This window comes from Eretmochelys imbricata, chromosome 1 (genome assembly GCF_965152235.1).
Source record: "Eretmochelys imbricata isolate rEreImb1 chromosome 1, rEreImb1.hap1, whole genome shotgun sequence".
In the NCBI taxonomy this organism is placed as follows: Eukaryota; Metazoa; Chordata; order Testudines; family Cheloniidae; genus Eretmochelys; species Eretmochelys imbricata.
In genome coordinates this window covers 251,174,059-251,193,135 of record NC_135572.1, presented here as the reverse complement: position 1 = coordinate 251,193,135, position 19,077 = coordinate 251,174,059, and the positions used below count along the sequence as shown (strand labels likewise).

Below are 19,077 nucleotides of genomic sequence, written 5' to 3'. Positions count from 1 at the left end.
TTCTCCACAAGCCTGAAATATCATGACCAGATGAGATGAGAACAGGGAATCAATCACCACTTCCATAGCCATGTCCTGTGTAACTCCTGAAATGCTAACCTATGGTTACTACTATTCTTTTTCTAGTGTGTCATTTTCTACTGCCATCTTTATTCCTCCAGCCTTCGGTTTAATGAGTCTGACACATCCAGCCTTATAACACTTTTCTGTGACCAATCTGCACCAATTTGAAATGGTTCCTGAGAAGGGTGAACTCTGACTTCCACAGACCCACCAGAAGAAGAACCAGAGAATGTGTTCCAGAGGAAAGGGAGTACAGCCAGGGTCCAAGAGTGACTAATTGGGTCACACTATGCAATTAAGTTGCTGGAAGACCACAAGCAACTAGAGACAGAAGCGCATCTTCCTATCCTTTTTCTATTCTTTTCTTTCACCCTTACACACCTTTGCAGGAGTTTGTCTTGTCTTAAGAGTCAGGATCAGACTTCAGCAACAGAACTGGAGAGCTGCCACCTAAAATTGACATTCCCCCCTCCCCCCCACATCAAGAGATCTGATGCAATTTGAGAGACTTTCAAGCAAGGGTTTTAAAAAAAATAAAAAGATATTCCAAGGTTGTACAGTGCCCTTCTGTCAGGGCTTTTTGTAAAATATATATGTTCTGTTTTGATCAGTCTTCCTTGCTCTCAGTACAAATTTCAAAACATGGATGAAAGCATACAGAAATTTTTTTCTGAGCATTCCACCAAGTATCACTGGGAAGCAGAGGAATTCTTTTTAAAATAAACAGACCCTGAGACCGATGGTGGTTGTGGAAGGTTCTTTTCCCCCTTTACCTTCTGCACTGTGCTTTAGGCCAGCTTCTTAAACACTAAAAGAGAGAACTGATACATCAGCAGTTTAACCTGATTGCACCTGAAGCTCATTTACTTTCGTGATTGAGCATATGGCTAAAACCTTGTCATGTTTCCCTTTGCACTCTTGGATGGAATCTTCAGCAGCCTGCACGCAAGGTTCTCTCTCCTCTGATGTAAGATCCAGCACTCAGCAGGAACACTTTCCCACCCATTATAAGGATGCTTTTGTAGATACTATGAAATAATTTCTCAAGTTTTCCCAAACATCTTGTATTAATACTGGTGCTTTTAGCTAGTCCTTAAACTGTACCTTTCTTCACTTGTGGCATCTAGTAAGAGACCTGTGAGTTTCAATCTGTTTGTGTGAGTGCTTCCATCATTTCTTTTAATGGCACATTTTGTGCTATACTGCAGGCCTTGTTAGCATAAAAGCAAGCTACAGCTTTCTAATCAAGTTCAAGTCTTTGCCTGTAAGTCACTTATGGCATAACTGATTGAACTTTGCCATTCTGGGGGGATGGGGTCCCAGGACAGACTGCTCCTGAATGTTAAAGAGTTGCAAGAGACCTGGAACGAGGACGAAAGTAATCATGGCTACATTTCAATGACAATGGCATCAAAAGTATCTCAAATGCAGGATTAAATTTAATATTCTGCTCTTCTACTTCAAGAGAGATATTTAATCTTGAAGAACTCAAAGAAACAGATACTCTGCCCTTTTGGAGGTGAGCAAGAGTTCTGCATTGCTAATTATTGACAATATTTACATTTTTATTTCAAAGGAATTACCTGTTCTCATTACTCAATTCCATTCACTCTCTTGTCTCCTACCATTTCCTTCAATTTTAAGCTATTACAGCTCTAGCTGAGCTCCCTCTGTGGACAGTCACCAGGCTGCTGAATTGGGACCTAGCTTTGGATTCCATTTATTTTGAAGCCTGTTGGTACAGAGCAGCATCCAGACACTGTCTCTTAGTCTGGCCTCTCTGGCACAAAGACACCCTGTTTGGCATCCCCTTCCTGGGTATGTGGGACTCTGCAGTCCAGCCGCTCTAGGCCCCAAGACCAGTGCTGATTCTCCCAAGTCTCCCAAATAGCTTAAGCATGCCCTCCCCAGAGCTCCGCCTTCCCGGGTACTTTGATTTACAATGTAACTCTTAGGATGTATGTAAGCTACCGCAGTACAGCTATGGCATTACAGCTGTGCAACTGTAGCACCATAGCTTAGAAGGTTCCTCAGTGATGGCAGGAGTTTTCCTGTTGATGCAGTAAATCCACCACTTCGAGAGATGTTAGCCAGGTTGATGGAAAATTCTTCCATCAACCTAGATGCATCTACACCAGGTCAACATAACTACATCAGCTCAGGGTGCAAAATTTTTCACAGGCCTGAAAAACGTAGCTAGGTAGACCAGGCCCCAGGATCTTGTGACAGCTGAAACAAGAGAACACACAGATTTTGTAAAGAAACTTTTAAACCAGATACACTTTACTGACAGACAAAGCACAAGATTTACAGATCCAGGCAAAAACAAGTGCTTCAGGCAAAACCCTCTCTCAGGCATCCTAGCTACTTTTGGGTTTTGATTAATGTCTTTTTGGGGTCCCAGGACCCTCCTGCTCCCCAGTTCTCCTGCTCAGACTTCCTGTTCCTGGCAGTGGATGGCTGTTGAGAAAGCCCCCTAGCTGAAGAAGATCAAGCCTTTAAACAGAATTCTCCTGGGGTGGATCCGTTTGAAGGGAAAATGATTGAAGTTGACTACTCTTGGTGGCTTTCCCATTGTTAGTCCCTCTGCTAGGTGTAAGGATTTCTCCTAATACCACCTGGGTGTCCCAGCTCAAGATGGAGGGTACAGTGCAAAAGCGAAAGGCATAGTACAGTATGAAGTCAAAATGGCATTCACAAAACAATGAGTTTACAGATTGATATAAACATATCTGTCCCATAAAGTCAAAAAGATTCAGTGGCAAAAAAAATGTCATTAACACAGAGTTAAGGTTGCTAGGTGATAGGTACATCACCCCTCGCAGAATGATGAGTTGAGCAAAACTCAAACTTTTGAAAGCCAGAAAAATGCAGTTAAGGTTGCCTATGAAATCTTAACTCTGCCCTCTTTCAGCAATGCCCCAATACAGCCCTGTTAATACACACACACCTTTACTCTGCCAACCCCACATTTGCTGAAAAGTACAAGCTCTTGCTCCTGGGGGAATTCTGCACCAAAAAATTTAAAATTCTGTGCACAATATTTTAAAATTATGCATATTTTATTTGTCAAAACAACACAATATAATCACACCAATTTCAATTATTTTGGTCATTTATTTCAAAATACCTGTTATCAAGTATGTCTGTAACAATACAGACAACAAAAAAGATTCTGGAAATTTTTTTTTGTCAAATAGATTCCTTACTACGCATTTTAATACAGAACTTGGTGTTCATTTAAAACTACAATATAGAAACATACTTCCCACACCCCTCAAAAGCAGTGCAAAGACTCAGGGGAGTCAGGGGTAACGGAGGAGCTGAAGGAGCCTGGGTGCGAACTTGGAGAGTTGTTGGGTGTGGGAGGGAGAAGTATGAAACAGGTGGGGTTTTTTGGGGCGGGGGATTGTTAGGGACTTGGGGAGCCTTCCCCATGCAGACCATGGCTGACCCTAAGCTCTCCCCATTCAGTCAGGCACATCTGTCCCTGTCCCCAAGTATACCTGCACGTCCCTCCCCCCATCCCCATGTGTCCCTGCACCCACACTGAACCAGCCCCATCCCCGATGTGTCCCTGTACCCCCACTCAGCCACCCTCCTCCCCTGTAAGCATGTGTCCCTGCATCCCCACTCCCATTCAGCCCCCACCCCAGTCTGTGCCCCCCACTAGTCCTTCTGAACTCCAGTCTGTGACCCCTCCCATACCCCATACTGTCCATCCCCCCCATATCCTGTGCCTCCTCACCTGGCCCCATGGGCAGGGTGCTCTTCCCTATTCATTGCTGGAGTCCCTCCCACCTGAGAGTGGCTGCTTTCTCTTCTGGCGAAACAGCAGCCCCTGGTGGGCGAAAGGCATAACTGAAGCACTTCTATGCAGAATGTATTTTCTGCTGAGAAAAAAAAATTCTGCATGGCACATGAATTCTGAGCATGTGTGGTGGTGCAGAATTCCCCCAGTAGTAAAGCTCTTCACTTCCTTTCACTCTCACCACAGGATTCCATTTAATACTATTAAAAGATACGAAGGGAAAAAAGGTTGCCCACCTTACCTTCCCTCTACCCTCTTTGAACAATGCCTCAATATGCATATACTCACACTGACTTCTGGCACTAGAGATTCAGGAGGTTTCAGATTTTGGTGTGTATACATACACACACACAAACTCCTCAAAAATAACACCACACATGCACAATTTAAGAAACACTTTCCAGCCTTTTACAGCTCCCTTACACTTACCCACAGGATATCATCTCAACCTTCACTTTAACTTAATCATCATAAAAGCATTAGAATCTTTTCATATTCCGCCTCACTGCAGATAATAGCCTTTGCAATAAAAACTCTGTCCTGCTACTGACTTAAGCTATACAATTCTGCATAGAAATGATGCATGCAGCCGCCTGAAGGTACACATGCGCCTCTTCCCTTTCCTCAAGAGTGTGGAAAACACCTCCTCATATCACAATCACAGCTGTGTCACACCTCAAAGTAATCCACAGCTCACTTGCTCTCTCACACACATACTCCTCTACCAAGCAGAGCTAACTATGGTACCTCCACCAATCAGCACAGCTACATCTGATGCTGATCACACTCACTTTACCTGGACTGCATGCATATAATAAATGCTTAGGCTGCTCATTATTAATAATGCCCTTCCTAATAAAACCCCTGTGCCCTGCTATTATATAATGTACACATTGAAATGATGCATACTGGATCCTGAAGGTACACATGGCAGCTCTTACCTTTGCTCACACACATTGGAGGATGCAAAACACATCTCCTATCATAATCACAGCTTTGTCACACACCTTAAAGTAATCCACACATTCCTCATATCATACATGCACTAGCAGGCCCTGCTACTGCCTCCACCATTTAGTGTAACACAGTGACTGCACTTGCAGTGTAGGCAAATAATTCCCGTTGGCTACAGTCAGCTCCCAGGGAACAGAGGGAGGGTGACGTGCACTCCACCACCACTTTAAAAGTGTTAGATGAAATCCTGTGAATGAGAATGAATGGGTTGTAAAAGGAGGTGAAGAACTTGTACATTTCACCAACTGTGGGGTTGGCAGAGTAAAAGTGTATTTGTTAAGTGCATGGACAACCTAAACGGTGCATTTCCTGAGTTTCAGAAGTTTGAGTTTTGCTCATCTCAGTGTTCTGCAAGGGGACGACATCCCACCAAGCAACCTTAACTCAGTTTTAAAGTAGTGTTTTGCCATTGAATTTCCCACTTTTTTTTTTAAATATTGGTAGGAGTTAGCAATCATTTAAGCAGTTGTGCGTATCACGTCCTGAAATTTGCATACCGAACCAGCTACCCTCTCTCCCTCCCCATTAACTGGGCCCCACTAGCCCTGCTACGGCACACCTCCCCAGCCATCCCCTTGACCCATTTCCCAACTGTTCCTCCCTCCAATCTGGCCTCCTCCCCACTACTGTACCCAGGCACCCCCACTGCAAGCAGGGATCTCATCTCCCTGAAGTCCTTGCTTCCTGGTGTACATACATATCTATTGCCATTGCTTCTTCCTTCCTGGAACCCAACCCACATGCGTGCCTGGAGCGAAGGACAATTATGTTACGGTGGAATGGTCTTTCAGAATGGTTGGAAGGTGGAGTTTGTGGCAGGGCCAGTAGAGAAATCACAGACAGAGTTTCTGTTCCAAACGACTGACAATTTTATGTTTGAGAGAAAGATCTTCTGACCCCTGTCCAATGTACCCCATCTCCAAGAAACAGGGGGTTTCAGAGCTTGTAACGTTTCTATGCCATATGGTACACATTTTCCAGTCAGCCATGAACCCTCCAATTTCCTGATTAATGTTTTTCCAACACTTATTAATAGCTTTCATACTGTCACTGTAGCAATTAGTCAGCTGCTCAGACAAATCAGAGAAAACTATTGCAGCTCCCAGACACAGATCTCTGATGCCATCCAAATCTGCTCTCACACACTGTATGAGGTGCACTGCGAATAAGGCCCAGATCATTTCTGCCCGAGTGAATCACCACAATATCCGGTAGGTCCTCTTATGTCATCAGTTAGATGCTGCAATGTGGGCAAAACATGATCCCAACACAGGCCACCTTTCTCTACCCAAATCAGCCTGTTGTCAGCAATCCCCATGTCATGGTGTACTCCTTGCTCTCCCGCAAACTTCTGCAACCTTGTGATCCAGGAATCAGCCAGAACCCACATGCTGGTAACCCTGGCAGCGCACACGTTTCATTTCCCTCAGCAGTCAGGGAGCCTGGCCTGAGTTCCAAACCTCCACGCCCCATGTCTTTGGAAACATCACATTAATCTGCCCTGAGATCAGGAAGCAGCCACTTGCCCCTCCCCGGCCCTGCCCAGGGGCTAGTAACATACAGATTTTCCTCAAACAACCAATCCAAGGCTTGCCTACCACCCATCCTCATTTTCCAACCCCTCTCTGCCCCCGCGCCCCGCTTCTGTCACAGCTCTCCATCTCCTCTCCACCTGATAAAACAAAAATTTTGGTTAGATCAGCTGCTGACTGTTCTGCTGTGATCATAGTGAACCTCCCCCTCAAATACAAACACTTTGAGCCGAGACAACTTGTAGCAAGCAACATGAGCTACTAAATCTTTATTGCACAGGTGGACTAAGGTTTGGACTAGAAACATCAGCAGCAGGGTGGTCAGCAGGGGCACTGGCGTCAGCATTATGCCAGAAAAGCATAAAGCAGCTGCATTGACACCCTCTCGTGGGTTTTTATTTTATTGGCGCATGCGCACTGTAATCCTTCCAGACTACACACTATGCTAGCAAAGAAGTCAATATGTTCTTAAATACCATTCATGATTTGGGTCCCACAAAGACTTGGTGCCCCGCACTACCTTGGGTAAAAAAATAAATAAATAACCAACTGAGATTATTCTGACCCACCATAGCAATACCGATTCTCCAGTGCTGCTTCAAAACAAAACAAAAAAAACCCTAGAAACTTTGAAAAATTGATATTTTGGGGGGGAGGAGCTTATATCTCTGAACTTTGGCTCAAATGACCCAAATGTGGGTCATAAACCTCACTCTGCACTCCCATGAAGCATAGCAAATTTCAAGAAAATCCATGCAAGCTTGTGGAATTTAGAGCACATAGAAGTGTTGTCCTTTAAACAGGAAGGATAGAGGGATGATGGAGGTAAAGGGCTCCTTCTGCATATTCCTCTGCAGCATAGGAGCATGGATGTGGCCCATTCATTTCAATGTGATGCTCTCGGCCGACTGAGAATACCCCTGGGGACGAATACAGCCTGAAACAATAGCTGAGATATGTGAACTTCTCCATTCATCTGAATAGGTGTTCCCGTCCCCCCCACCCTCTCCCCAAAGCTTTAGAGCTTCTGATATGCATGCAGTACGTCCAAAGGGACAAGACTTCCCCAGATCCTCGCTCACATGGAGCCAGGGAAGGGGCTGCACCACTGTAATCAATTCTTAGTGTTTACTGATTGCCAAACAGCTTTCACATTTCCTACAGTTAACAGGAGAAACACACACCTAATGCATTCAAAAGTGAAGCTACCTCTGCACTAGAAGTGCCCCAGCTATGCTGCTGTAGCGCTTCTGGTGAAGACGCAGAGCCAACAGAGAAAGCTCTCCCGTCAGTTTGATGACTTCACCTCCCACAAGAGGCAGTAGTGATGTTGGCAGGAGAAGCTCTCCCACTGACATAGTGCTCTGCACACTGGCACTTAGGTCAGTATAACTTACATCAATCAGGAGTGTGGACTATTCACACGCCTGAGCGATGTAAGTTATACTGACCTATGCGCCAGTGTAAACATGGCTAAGTTTACACTAGAACTAGGCTATCTTTATACATCAGACGCTCTGCCCACCTTCCAGAAATCTCTAGATCCTAACCAGCCAAATCCCCTAACAGTTCACATCCCCACCAGTTCTCCTCTTCAACATTCAATAACAGTTGAATACACCCACTAGCTACTCCCCATCTCCCCAGTCACCAATGACTCCACCCATTCTACTTCCGCCCTAGGCTTGTAGGCTGCTCTGCATCATTCTTATTGTTTCCCAACGGGCCTAAAAAGAACCTTAATGTTTCCATCACTTCCTTTCTAAAACATGAAAATAAAAGTTCTTCACAGATTTAAACAACAGCCTAAAGTTTCTAGTATCTACAAACTCTTTCAAGTAGATTTAATTTTTTTGAAGTTATAATCCTCTATGGGGAAAAATTCTTAAGTTTCCTCAAACCCCTGTTCCATCCAAATAGGGAGGGAATAAGGAAATGCAAACAAACGGAGACTTGCTTGGGTTTGTTTTTAAGTGTTAAACTTTTCTTCTGTGTGTGCATTGAAGAAATGTTAGAATTTCTTGTTGGGACTTGGTGATTTACCACAGAGGAAGCCGGGACATGACAAGCAAACTCCAGACCAAAATTAATGTAAATGTTGTGGCAGTAAAAACACAAATAAGGTAACTTAAAAGACAAAAAATCCTAAAATCCCTATCTGATTCTCTACACATTATACTACAGTAACAAGCCTGGGGTATATGCTCCAGATCAGGGAGCAGTTTGAATAGCAAATATGTGTATCACAGGAGTTTAAAAAGCTCTGCAAAAAAAAAAAAAAACCCACAACACCCCCCCACTAAACATTAGCAGGAAACCAAAAACTCCATAACTTGAGAAAAGAGCTAACTCCTCACAGAGAAGTCCCAGCAAGCCAAGAGCCCATCAGAGAAGCAATGAAACATGCCAAAGTCAGATGAATTGCATCTCCAATAGCATCCTAGTGGCAGAAACAATGGCAGATTATTTCAATCCAAGACCCCATAGAGAGGACAGTAATTAGAAAAAGAAGAAGAGAGCCCTTTGTTAATCAAGTGTTCTCGGCAGTCAGTCTGGTTCCTGAGGAGAGTGTTAGAAGCTCTCTTTGGCTGCCCAAGAGTGGGACTCCTGACGTTCCAAGATCGGTAAGAATCTGAAGACTATGATATAAGGACTTTTTAAAAAAAAAAAAAAAAAAAAGCATAAAAGGCCCTTCAACATACGATCCAAACCAGTGGAAGTCAGGAGGTAGACTGTGGGCCAAATCAGGACTGCCAAATGCTTTTGAACGGAGCCCAACATTTTTAGTTACTTGTCATTATCGTTACTTTTTATTATAACTATTTTCTCTAGAGTCTGGACCTTGACCAAGAAATTTGGACCTTGACAAAAAAAAATAATAATAGATTCCCCCTGCTCTAAACTGTTTAGCTCTGACAGAGCAGTGAATACTGCCTGTATTCTAGTTTCCACGGTGGGCTAATTACACGAACTCCTTTTCCTCGCTAACGTGCAACAGAATAAAACTTCCATCAAACTGCAGTGTGGTCCTGATAACTATACCGTCAGCCTCTCACTCGATCTTCCCACAGCAGCAGACCCACGATTACTGGCACCACAAGGACAGGAATCCCCTTGAAGAGGACTGGACTGTTAGTAAGACTCGTAACAGAATACAGAAACTGACAGCTCAAGTGACAAGTGAGCTTGTTGTCCCAGTTTAGGGCCTAGCCTCTATATCAAACGCTACCAGCACACCTGAGTTTGGTGTATTCCATTTGAGGCAGCCCTGGATGGGTCTCAGGCCTGATATACACAACAAAGTTAGCTCAAACTAAGTCACCTTGTGTCGACCTAGTTGGGCCTGTGTCTAACACTTAAATGTGTCTCACTGATGTAAGCACCCCATTGTGGTGACACAGTAACATCACCTTCCTAGTGGCAGCAACCAAATTGCTAAGGTCTAAACCAGTCATGGAGGCCAAGCTTCCTACCCATTCCCTGGAGATGGTGCCTCTTAGTTACAATCCAACCACAGCACAGATCAGACATTGCTATTGCAGTCACATGCTGTATTTCACACAGGAACCCTCCCCCTCCCCAAAAGCTTTACTTGTTCTGAAAATAGGAGGACTCATTCTTCAGGGCTGTCAAACACCTTTCACTAGCATTAAACTAACCTTAAAATTCTTCTGGCTGTTATCTGTGAATGGGAGAACTACATGTCTTGATCACAGATAACCCCAGCCCCATATCCCTTTGGCTCTTCACAGATTAGTCAACCATGAGAAATGCTCCTTTCACCACCAAGTAATTTACCAGAGCCAAAGCTAAGGACAGAACATTTGCAAAGGAGAGAACGGGCACAGATTTTCTGCACTTGTTACATGTGGTGGTTCCTAAACCTTCCCAAGCTGCAAGAAGTTTCTCCTTTCCTTTCTCCCTCTTCCCAAAACCAAAGATGTCCTTTGTGCCCTTTTCCAGGCAGCTAACTCCACGTGTCTTCTTCTTCACTGTGGCAGCCCCTGGGCTGCCATTAACCTACCCAGCATATGCCCCTCCTCTGCCCCTCTCCGAGGGTTATGTGAGACCTAGACAGTCCATGACAGCCCTTATCACATCACTGGTGCCCTTTCTATAGCATCGGCAACATGTTCCCGAGGGTGGAGAGCGTAAGTGTCCTCAGGAGGAAGATCACTTCTCTCATTCCTCAGGTAGATTGTTTTAACAAGAAGAAATCTGATTTATCTGGCATTCACATCATCATCCAGTTAAAATTCAAAGCAGACATTAGAGCACATAACAAGGATAGGGGTGGAGAAAAAATCAGACCTTCTTCCACTCCACCTCAGGCAGTTATACAGATTCCCTTGCCACTCCTGGAAGTGCAATCTCCTGCTACAACATAGCATCAAAACTTCTGTCTCTCACAGCACAAACGCAAGGAGCTCGACACACTCAGCTGAACCTGCTATACTGCACAAGTTTCTCTCCCCTCAACACAGTGAGCTGGTGATTTGCAGTTCAGAACAGGCAGCTTCCTCCTGATAAGGCTGCTCCTTCCTGGAAATAGGAGATATAGCTGCCTTATCTCAGGGAAGAGAAGAGGCCACTTTTGCTAAGTAGCAAAGTTCTCACCTTGAAAGCCTCTCTCTTGATTGGCACAGAACACCCAAGGTTGGGGAACTTTTAATCAGACGCCTGCATAATTACTAAATCATGATTAATTATATTGGAGAGCAGAGACCTCAGAAGAAAGGCAAAGCAAACAAAGGGCCCAATGAAGTCTCCTATGCTGTTGGAAAAAATTAGTAATTAGAAGTCATGAGCGCACTGAAGAGTGAGGGAGCAGTGTCACAGTCAGTGTTCAGGACTTGCGAGTGACTTGCATGCTAAGAAGCAGGCTCTCATCCCCAGGGAAATTACAGCGCATTGCCTCACAAAGCAGCAAGTACAGAAATGAAAGAACAGCTCCTGTTAACTGATAGCTTTATTCATGCACAGAATAAGGATTTCAGACAGGGACCCCATCCACCGGGGCTCCCATAAAACCTCCCCTCTGCATGTCTATGGCCCCTCCAGGGGTTCCTCTAACCTCCCCAACCCCACAGCGCTCCCACAGTGCAAGGAATAAGAGAGAACAAAGCCTCAGGTCTATCCATTTCAGCCTACATGTCAGTGATTCAATTGCTCGACTGGAGCAATCCCTGCACCCAGGACTCTTGCGACACAATTGCATAGGACAGCAGACATTTCATGTTAATAACCTAAACATACTATCACCCTCTCAAGAGGAATCTACACCAGCTAAAGACATGCTATTAGCACCGAGGCCAAACATGTCCTAGGAAACACTGAAACCATGGTCTGCCAGGGGAAAAAAAGCAAAGCCAAATTTATGGATTTAGAGAGACCCCACAACCTGAATTGGATATGCCTAGACCTCACAATAAACCAGAAGAGTTTCAGGCTGGCTGTAAAATCCAATCTGAGAAAGGACTGTGGAAATCTATCTAAACCATAAAAAAATATACTAGGCAAATACAACCTCACTAAAGCCACTGCAAGAACTATTTGACAGAATAATTCAACTCATCTGGGACCAAAGACTAGGACTTAACAGCAAAGTACATTGAATTCCTCTACAGTAAATCCTGCAAATGAACTAGGCGGACAGAGGAACTCGTCCAACAACAGCTGCAGAGCAGAACAAAGGCAACTGCCTTTGCTGAGCAATATATAAGGAAGATACTGAACTGCTGATACCATTTCAAAGAGCAGTTAAAGACCAAAATTAGTCATTTGATGAAAGCACACAAACTACTCATTCAAAACCAAGTAATGCTAGAGACACTAGGCCCAACCTTAAAGTTCACAACATCCTGGTAAGACACAACGCACAAGTTGAATTTCTAAACATGATCTTCATTCTGGCCGCTCACGAAACCATCGTGAAACACACAGAACACAGGCAGACACTCAAATACAGTCTCAGCTCTCACAATGTACTCACTTGCAGGTGCAAGATACTAGAAACTTAGGGAGGAGTCATACTGCAACAACATGGCTGAGCAGAGATCAAAACCAAAAGACATCTTCTACTGCAGTGCTCAAACAACAAAGAACAAGAAAAAGACACCGCAAGTTATCATAAATCGTAAGATTTCCCATTTAAAAGCGAAAAAGAAGAAACTGAGCAGAACTAGGACTGCAGTATGTGGCAGCCTGCCATGGAGTTAAAAACAAACACTACCAAATTGCTGTAGGCTAAAAGCAAACTCAGCACAGGCAACTCTTTGATCATACTTAAGGCTACGATTTAGTCATGGAGGTTGCAGAAGTCACAGAATCAGCGACCTCCATGACTTCAGCTTGCGGTGGTGGTCAGGAGCTGCCGTGTCCCCCACCACGCGGTGGTTGGCAAGGAGCGGCTCCCAGAGCTCCAAGCCGCCTGTGGCAGTGGGGCCCCGGAGCTCCCGACCACCGTGGGGAACCCCCCCGCGCTCCTGGGCACCATGGGTGCCAGAGGCGGAGATACCCCGCAGCTCCCGGCCCCACGTCCTCGGAGGTGCAGGCGGCAGGGGTACACCGGAGCTCCCAGGTGCTGCAGGCAGCTCCTAGTCCCTGTGCAGTTACCCGCCTCAGGCCGTGTAAGGACCCACAGATCCCAATTTTGTCACCAATATTTTTAGTAAAAGCCAGGGGCAGGTCATGGCTTCCATGAATTTTTTTTTTTTTTGCCCATGACCTGTACATGACTATTACTAAAAATTAGGGCTGTCAAGTGATTTAAAAAAAAATAACTGCACTTAACAATAAAACAATGTAAAACTTTAGAGCCTCAGACAGGAGAGGCATGGGGGGCTGGGGAGGGGGGAATCAGCCTCAGCCGGGGGAGATGTGGAGCTTTGGGGTGGGGGAGGTATGGAGCTTGGGGGTGGGGGAGGGATCAGCCCCATAGGTCGGGATGGGGGTCAGTCCCAGCCCTGGGCGGCATGGAGCTCGGGTTTGGGTGGGGTCAGCCCCAACCTCAGGAGGCACGGGGCTCGGGTGTGTGTGTGTTTGGGGGGCGGGGGAGTCAGCCCCAGCTGCAGCCAGCACAGGGCTCGGGGGGAGGGGGCTCAGCATGCGTTCATGCTGATGACGGGTTCTGCTTGATAATGATTCAAGGCACAGTGGCCCATTTTCATCATCTGAGTCAGATGCCACCAGCAGAAGGTTGTTTTTCCTTTTCTGTGATTCGGATTCTGTAGTTTCCGCATCGGAGTGTTGCTCTTTTAAGACTTCTGAAAGCATTCTCCACACCTCATCACTCAGATTTTGGAAGGCACTTCAGATTCTTAAACCTTGGGTCGAGTACTGTATCTGTCCTTAGAAATCTCACATTGGTACCTTGTGTTTTGTCAAATCTGCAGTGAAAGCGTTCTTAAAACGAGTATGTTCTGGGTCATCATCCGAGACTGCTATAACATGAAATATATGGCAGAATGCGGGTAAACCAGAACAGGAGAGAAACAATTCTCCCTCAAGAAGTTCAATCACAGATTTAATTAAAGTATTATTTTTTTAACAAGCATCATCAGCATGGAAGCACGTCCTCTGGAATGGTGGTTGAAGCATGAAGGGGCATATGAATGATTAATATATCTGGCATGTAAATACCCTGCAACGCCAGGTACATAAGTGTTATGCGAAGACCTGTTCTCACTTTCAGGTGACATTGCAAATAAGAAGCAGTCAGCAGTATCTCCCATAAACGTAAACAAACTTGTTTGTCTTAGCAATTGGCTGAACAAGAAGTAGGACTGAGTGGACTTGTAGGCTCTAAAGTTTTACATTGTTTTGTTTTTGAGTGCAGTTATGTAACAAACAAACAAAAATCTACATTTGTAAGTTACACTTTCACGATAAAGAGATTGCACTACAGTACTTGTATGAGGTGAACTGAAAAATACTATTTCTTTTATCATTTTTACAGTGCAAATATCTGTAATAAAAAACAACAACAAAATGAGCCCTGAACACTTTGTATTCTGTGTTGTAATAGAAATCAATATATTTTAAAATGTAGAAAAACATCCAAAAATATTTAATACATTTCAATTGGTATTCTATTGTTTAACAGCGCGATTAATTGCAATTAATTTTTTAAATTGCAGTTAATTTTTTTGAGTTAATCGCGTGAGTTAACTGTGATTAATCGACAGCCCTAGTTTTTACTTTAAAAATGCAGGGATGAGAAGTACATTACTTTCTGTAGCCTTGTCTCTTCCCGCCCTCTGGTGGCAGCTTGTGTTACTGAGCCTGACCAAACAGGTTTTTTGGAGCAGCTGATGCTCCCCTTACACCCAGAGGGTCTGCAATTAACTTGTTAATTTGACAGCCCTACTAAAAATATCATGACACAATCTTAGCCTTAATCATACCACACTCAGATCAAACCTGAATTCAGTCTATTTTTGCTGGGGGTACATCTGGCCCTCCCCACCTCCTTTGGAACTCTGGTGGCTCTCCAAGGCCCCTTCACTGCCACAGTCTTATTGCAGCATTTGGTTTTCTCCTGCTTGGCACTCAGCATCAGTCCCAGTTCCCTGTGTGACAGCAACATACCTGCTGAAGATATCACTAGACACTTTCTGCAAATACTGAAGTGCATCTGCAACCTGATGAATAGCCTCTTCCCTGCGCAAGTCAGGTTGGATCAGAGGGACAGAGTAAGTCTGCCCTTCCAAGAAGTGCTTCTGGGTCACTGTAGCCATTGTGCCTGTGGGAGGGAGAGAGAGAGTGTAAATAGGTAATTGCAGCATATGCAGCTCCATCTCATCACAGCCTTTATCCCAGGAACCTTATACCTTTACTCTTCTCCTTGACTTAAGTAGACACAAGAGAGAACACCAGAAACTGGGAAGGAGAGGACAAGCTAGGCACAAGCTACAACAGCACCATCTAGAAACCTGCAACAGTCTCTTTCATGTAATCAGCCAAAGCCATAGTGCAGTGGAGAGGGAAGATTTTACTTTGCTTGGATGCTCCTCAGGACAAGGATTGTATCTTTGGTCTAAGTTTTGTACAGCACTCAGCAAATCAGTGCTCAAAATAATTATGCTGGAAACAAAACATCACATTTCAGAACATAAAATCATTTTATCATCAGACTATGGAAGACCATACTGGAAGAAGAAGAATCTCTTTTTCCCCTTTTCCATTCCCAGACAGACTCCACATCTGTACATTTCAGAGCCACCCAATCCTAGGAGTAAAACCTGAAATGTTTCAGTTCATGTTTATACCACAAGAATCACCCCCTCCAAGTAACAGAGGAGTTATGAAGTTATTGCACAAACTCACCTCCTCTGATTTGATTACGAGTCTCCCATTTTAGCACTAGGGACTGAGACCAACAAGGTCGGTTCGTACTCCTAGTGACCCATTGACTCTTCCCCAATACCTATATTGGAAAAACCCTACTTATTTTACATTCCTTTCATGAACAAAGCCTGGATGTTCGTGGCAACTTTCCTGTTGCACTCAGCACAGAGAAGTCTAGGAGTGCCAAAAGTCTCATCAAGGATGTGTATGAGGCCAATGTCATCTCCGAATCACCCTCACATCTCTACCCCAAGGTCAGTATGGACCCAGGACAGGATCACCTATTGGCCTAAAATTTCCTTAAATGCCCTCATGACAACTGTGTTGGTGTCACCCTGAATTGCTCCTGTAGTTTTCCAGAGAGTCGGTGTGGTTCACCGTACAAGAAGAAAAAACCGCCAGGAACCAAAGGGCTTCACTACACTTCTTTCCCCACAGAGGGCTGGTCACCTCCTCCCCATGCTGTACTTCCCAGTGCAGCAGTCTGGGAGCTGACCCTTGTTCGTGAAGACACAGGCAAAAAAAGCATTGAGTACATTAGCTTTTTCCACATCCTCTGTCACTAGGTTCCTCCCTCATTCAGTAAGGGGCCCACACTTTCCTTGGCTATCTTCTTGTTGCTAACATACCTGAAGAAACCCTTCTTGTTACTCTTAACATCTCTTGCTAGCTGCAACTCCAAGTACGATTTGGCCTTCCTGATTTCACTCCTGCATGCCTGAGCAATAATTTTATACTCCTCCCTGGTCATTTGTCCAATCTTCCACTTCTTGTAAGCTTCTTTTTTGTGTTTAAGATCAGCAAGGATTTCACTGTTAAGCCAAGCTGGTCGCCTGCCATATTTACTATTCCTTCTAGACAACGGGATGGTTTGTTCCTGCAACCTCAATAAGGATTCTTTAAAACACAGCCAGCTCTCCTGGACTCCTTTCCCCCTCACATTATTCTCCCTAGGGATCCTGCCCATCAGTTCCCTGAGGGAGTCAAAGTCTGCTTTTCTGAAGTCCAGGGTCCGTATGCTGCTGCTCTCCTTTCTTCCTTCTGTCAGGATCCTGAACTCTACCACTTCATGGTCACTGCCTCCCAGGTTCCCATCCACTTTTGCTTCCCCTACTAATTCTTCTCGGTTTGTGAGCAGCAGGTCAAGAAGAGCTCTGCCCCTAGTTGGTTCCTCCAGCACTTGCACCAGACAATTGTCCCCTACACTTTCCAAAAACTTCCTGGATTGCCTGTGCACCGCTGTATTGCTCTCCCAGCAGATATCAGGGTGATTGAAGTCTCCCATGAGAACCAAGGCCTGCGATCTAGTAACTTCTGTGAGTTGCCGGAAGAAAGCCTCATCCACCTCACCCCCCTGGTCTGGTGGTCTATAGCAGACTCCCACCACGACATCACCCTTGTTGCTCACATGTCTAAACTTAATCCAGAGACTCTCAGGTTTTTCTGAGGTTTCATACCAGAGGTCTGAGCAGTCATACTGCTCTCTTACATACAATGCAACTCCCCCACCTTTTCTGCCCTGCCTGTCCTTCCTGAACAGTTTATATCCATCCATGACAGTACTCCAGTCATGTGAGTTATCCCACCAAGTCTCTTTTATTCCCGTTAATTGATTGTCTCAGTCCAGTTCCCAATTGAAAAGTGTCGACACAGAAAAAGCTAATATTACAAGTAGAATCAAGTTATTGGCACTCAGAAGCCATGAGGGCTACTGTCCAGCTCCCATCACTCCTTTCCAGGAGAAGCAGATTAGTGGGACAAGGTGTGAAAAGCCTGTACTGCTGCTATCCCAGTTTTGCGGCTGATCTACTTCAGTTTCCTGGGCTCTCAACACAACACCTTTACCCGGTTCAACTGGTGCCCAGCCCTCACAAAACCTACGTGACAGAGCCTTTCATACACTACACAGTATGAATGATTGCCAATGCAGCAGTGGGCAGATTCAAGTGTCAACTCAGAAAACATTAGAAACAGGCCTACCATTTCATAGAATCATAGAATATCAGGGTTGGAAGGGACCTCAGGAGATCATCTAGTCCAACCCCCTGCTCAAAGCAGGACCAATCCCCAATTTTTTTTGCCTCAGATCTCTAAATGGCCCCCTCAAGGACTGAACTCATAACCCTGGGTTTAGCAGGCCAATATTCAAACCACTGACCTATCCCTCCCCCTTAAATGAAAAGGACAAGGGGCAAGAGAAGAACTAGGGGTTCTTAATGCCATGGATTATAACTGCTTCACTCTTGAAAAGGTGGAGTACTCAGAGACTACAGTTATAAAGGTGGCCATACAAAACCCTAAAATAGAACTTTTGCTCATTAGAGGTTTTAATTGGTAATGATCTGATCTGCCACATACTTGCAGAAGGAACAGAAGCTGGGCTGTTCCTTGCAGTCAAAGCAGCACTGGTCTCAGAAGCAGCAGAGCTTATGGGCTCTACCCTCTTATTGTTCAATTCTGTCTTCTGCCATCCCCAAGCTCTCAGCCTCTGCATTTTGGTAACCAAAGCTAAGCTGTGCTCCAAAGTTCAATATGAATCCTAAGTGCCTTAGCAAGTGAGGAAGAGAAATAGACCTTGGCAACCTGACGGGACCTGACTACAAGTGTTAGGTTTGGGGTGGACTAGGTAGTCTCTGATCACCTCCTCCAGCCCATTGGATTAGTGTGACGGCAGATGTATCCTCCAGCCCTGCCATCTGCTGCCACCTCACTGTGCAGCACACACTGCGCAAAAAGCATGCCCAGTCACAGTACCTCTCTCTCTGCAGCACTCACAGCAGAGCAAGGTGGTGACAGCAGCATGGGTAGCAGGTATCATAGGCTGGGGAGGCTGTGCTTCCCCAAACAGCCTAGCATGGCCCAGCCCACACTCCACCCCCAGGCCAGGCCCCCCTTCTGCAGTTCCCAGCACTCTGTTCCCAGGCTGGCTGGCCTGCCTCGTGCAGGGACTCGGGGCGTCTGGTGCTGGGAGCCCTGCAGCCGCACCAACCAGCACACCAGGGCTGGCTGCCACACCAGGGCTGGCTGCCCCAGAAGGGATGGGGGAGGGGAGGGGCTTTGGGCACAAGGGGTGGGGCTGGGAGTTAGCCTCCCCCAACAGCCAGATCACCGGCCGCCCATGGGCAGGAGCCAGCAGGAGTGGGCCATACAGCCACCAAGGCACTGACCCCACAGGTAGGAGGAGGCTGGAGACAAATTGTGGGCATTGGGAGTGGGAAGCCCCCTCTCGGACAAGCCTCCGGATGAGGCAGTGGCGCTGAGACATGTTGGGGGAACGGCCCGGGGCAGGGGGAACCAGCTGTCCTTCAG

At 45.5% G+C, this 19,077-nt stretch overlaps 1 protein-coding gene across 2 annotated transcripts in view; it reads right to left on the bottom strand.

Annotated features, from left to right (window-relative positions):
- WASHC1 (WASH complex subunit 1) overlaps positions 1-19,077 on the bottom strand; it is a 72,693-nt gene that overhangs the window by 32,834 nt on the left and 20,782 nt on the right. For both annotated transcript variants that reach the window (XM_077827546.1, XM_077827535.1), the window contains one exon: positions 15,010-15,163. In XM_077827546.1, coding sequence (XP_077683672.1) covers positions 15,010-15,158 — 149 coding nt within the window. In that variant the 5' untranslated portion in view covers positions 15,159-15,163. The remainder of the gene's footprint in view (positions 1-15,009; positions 15,164-19,077) is intronic.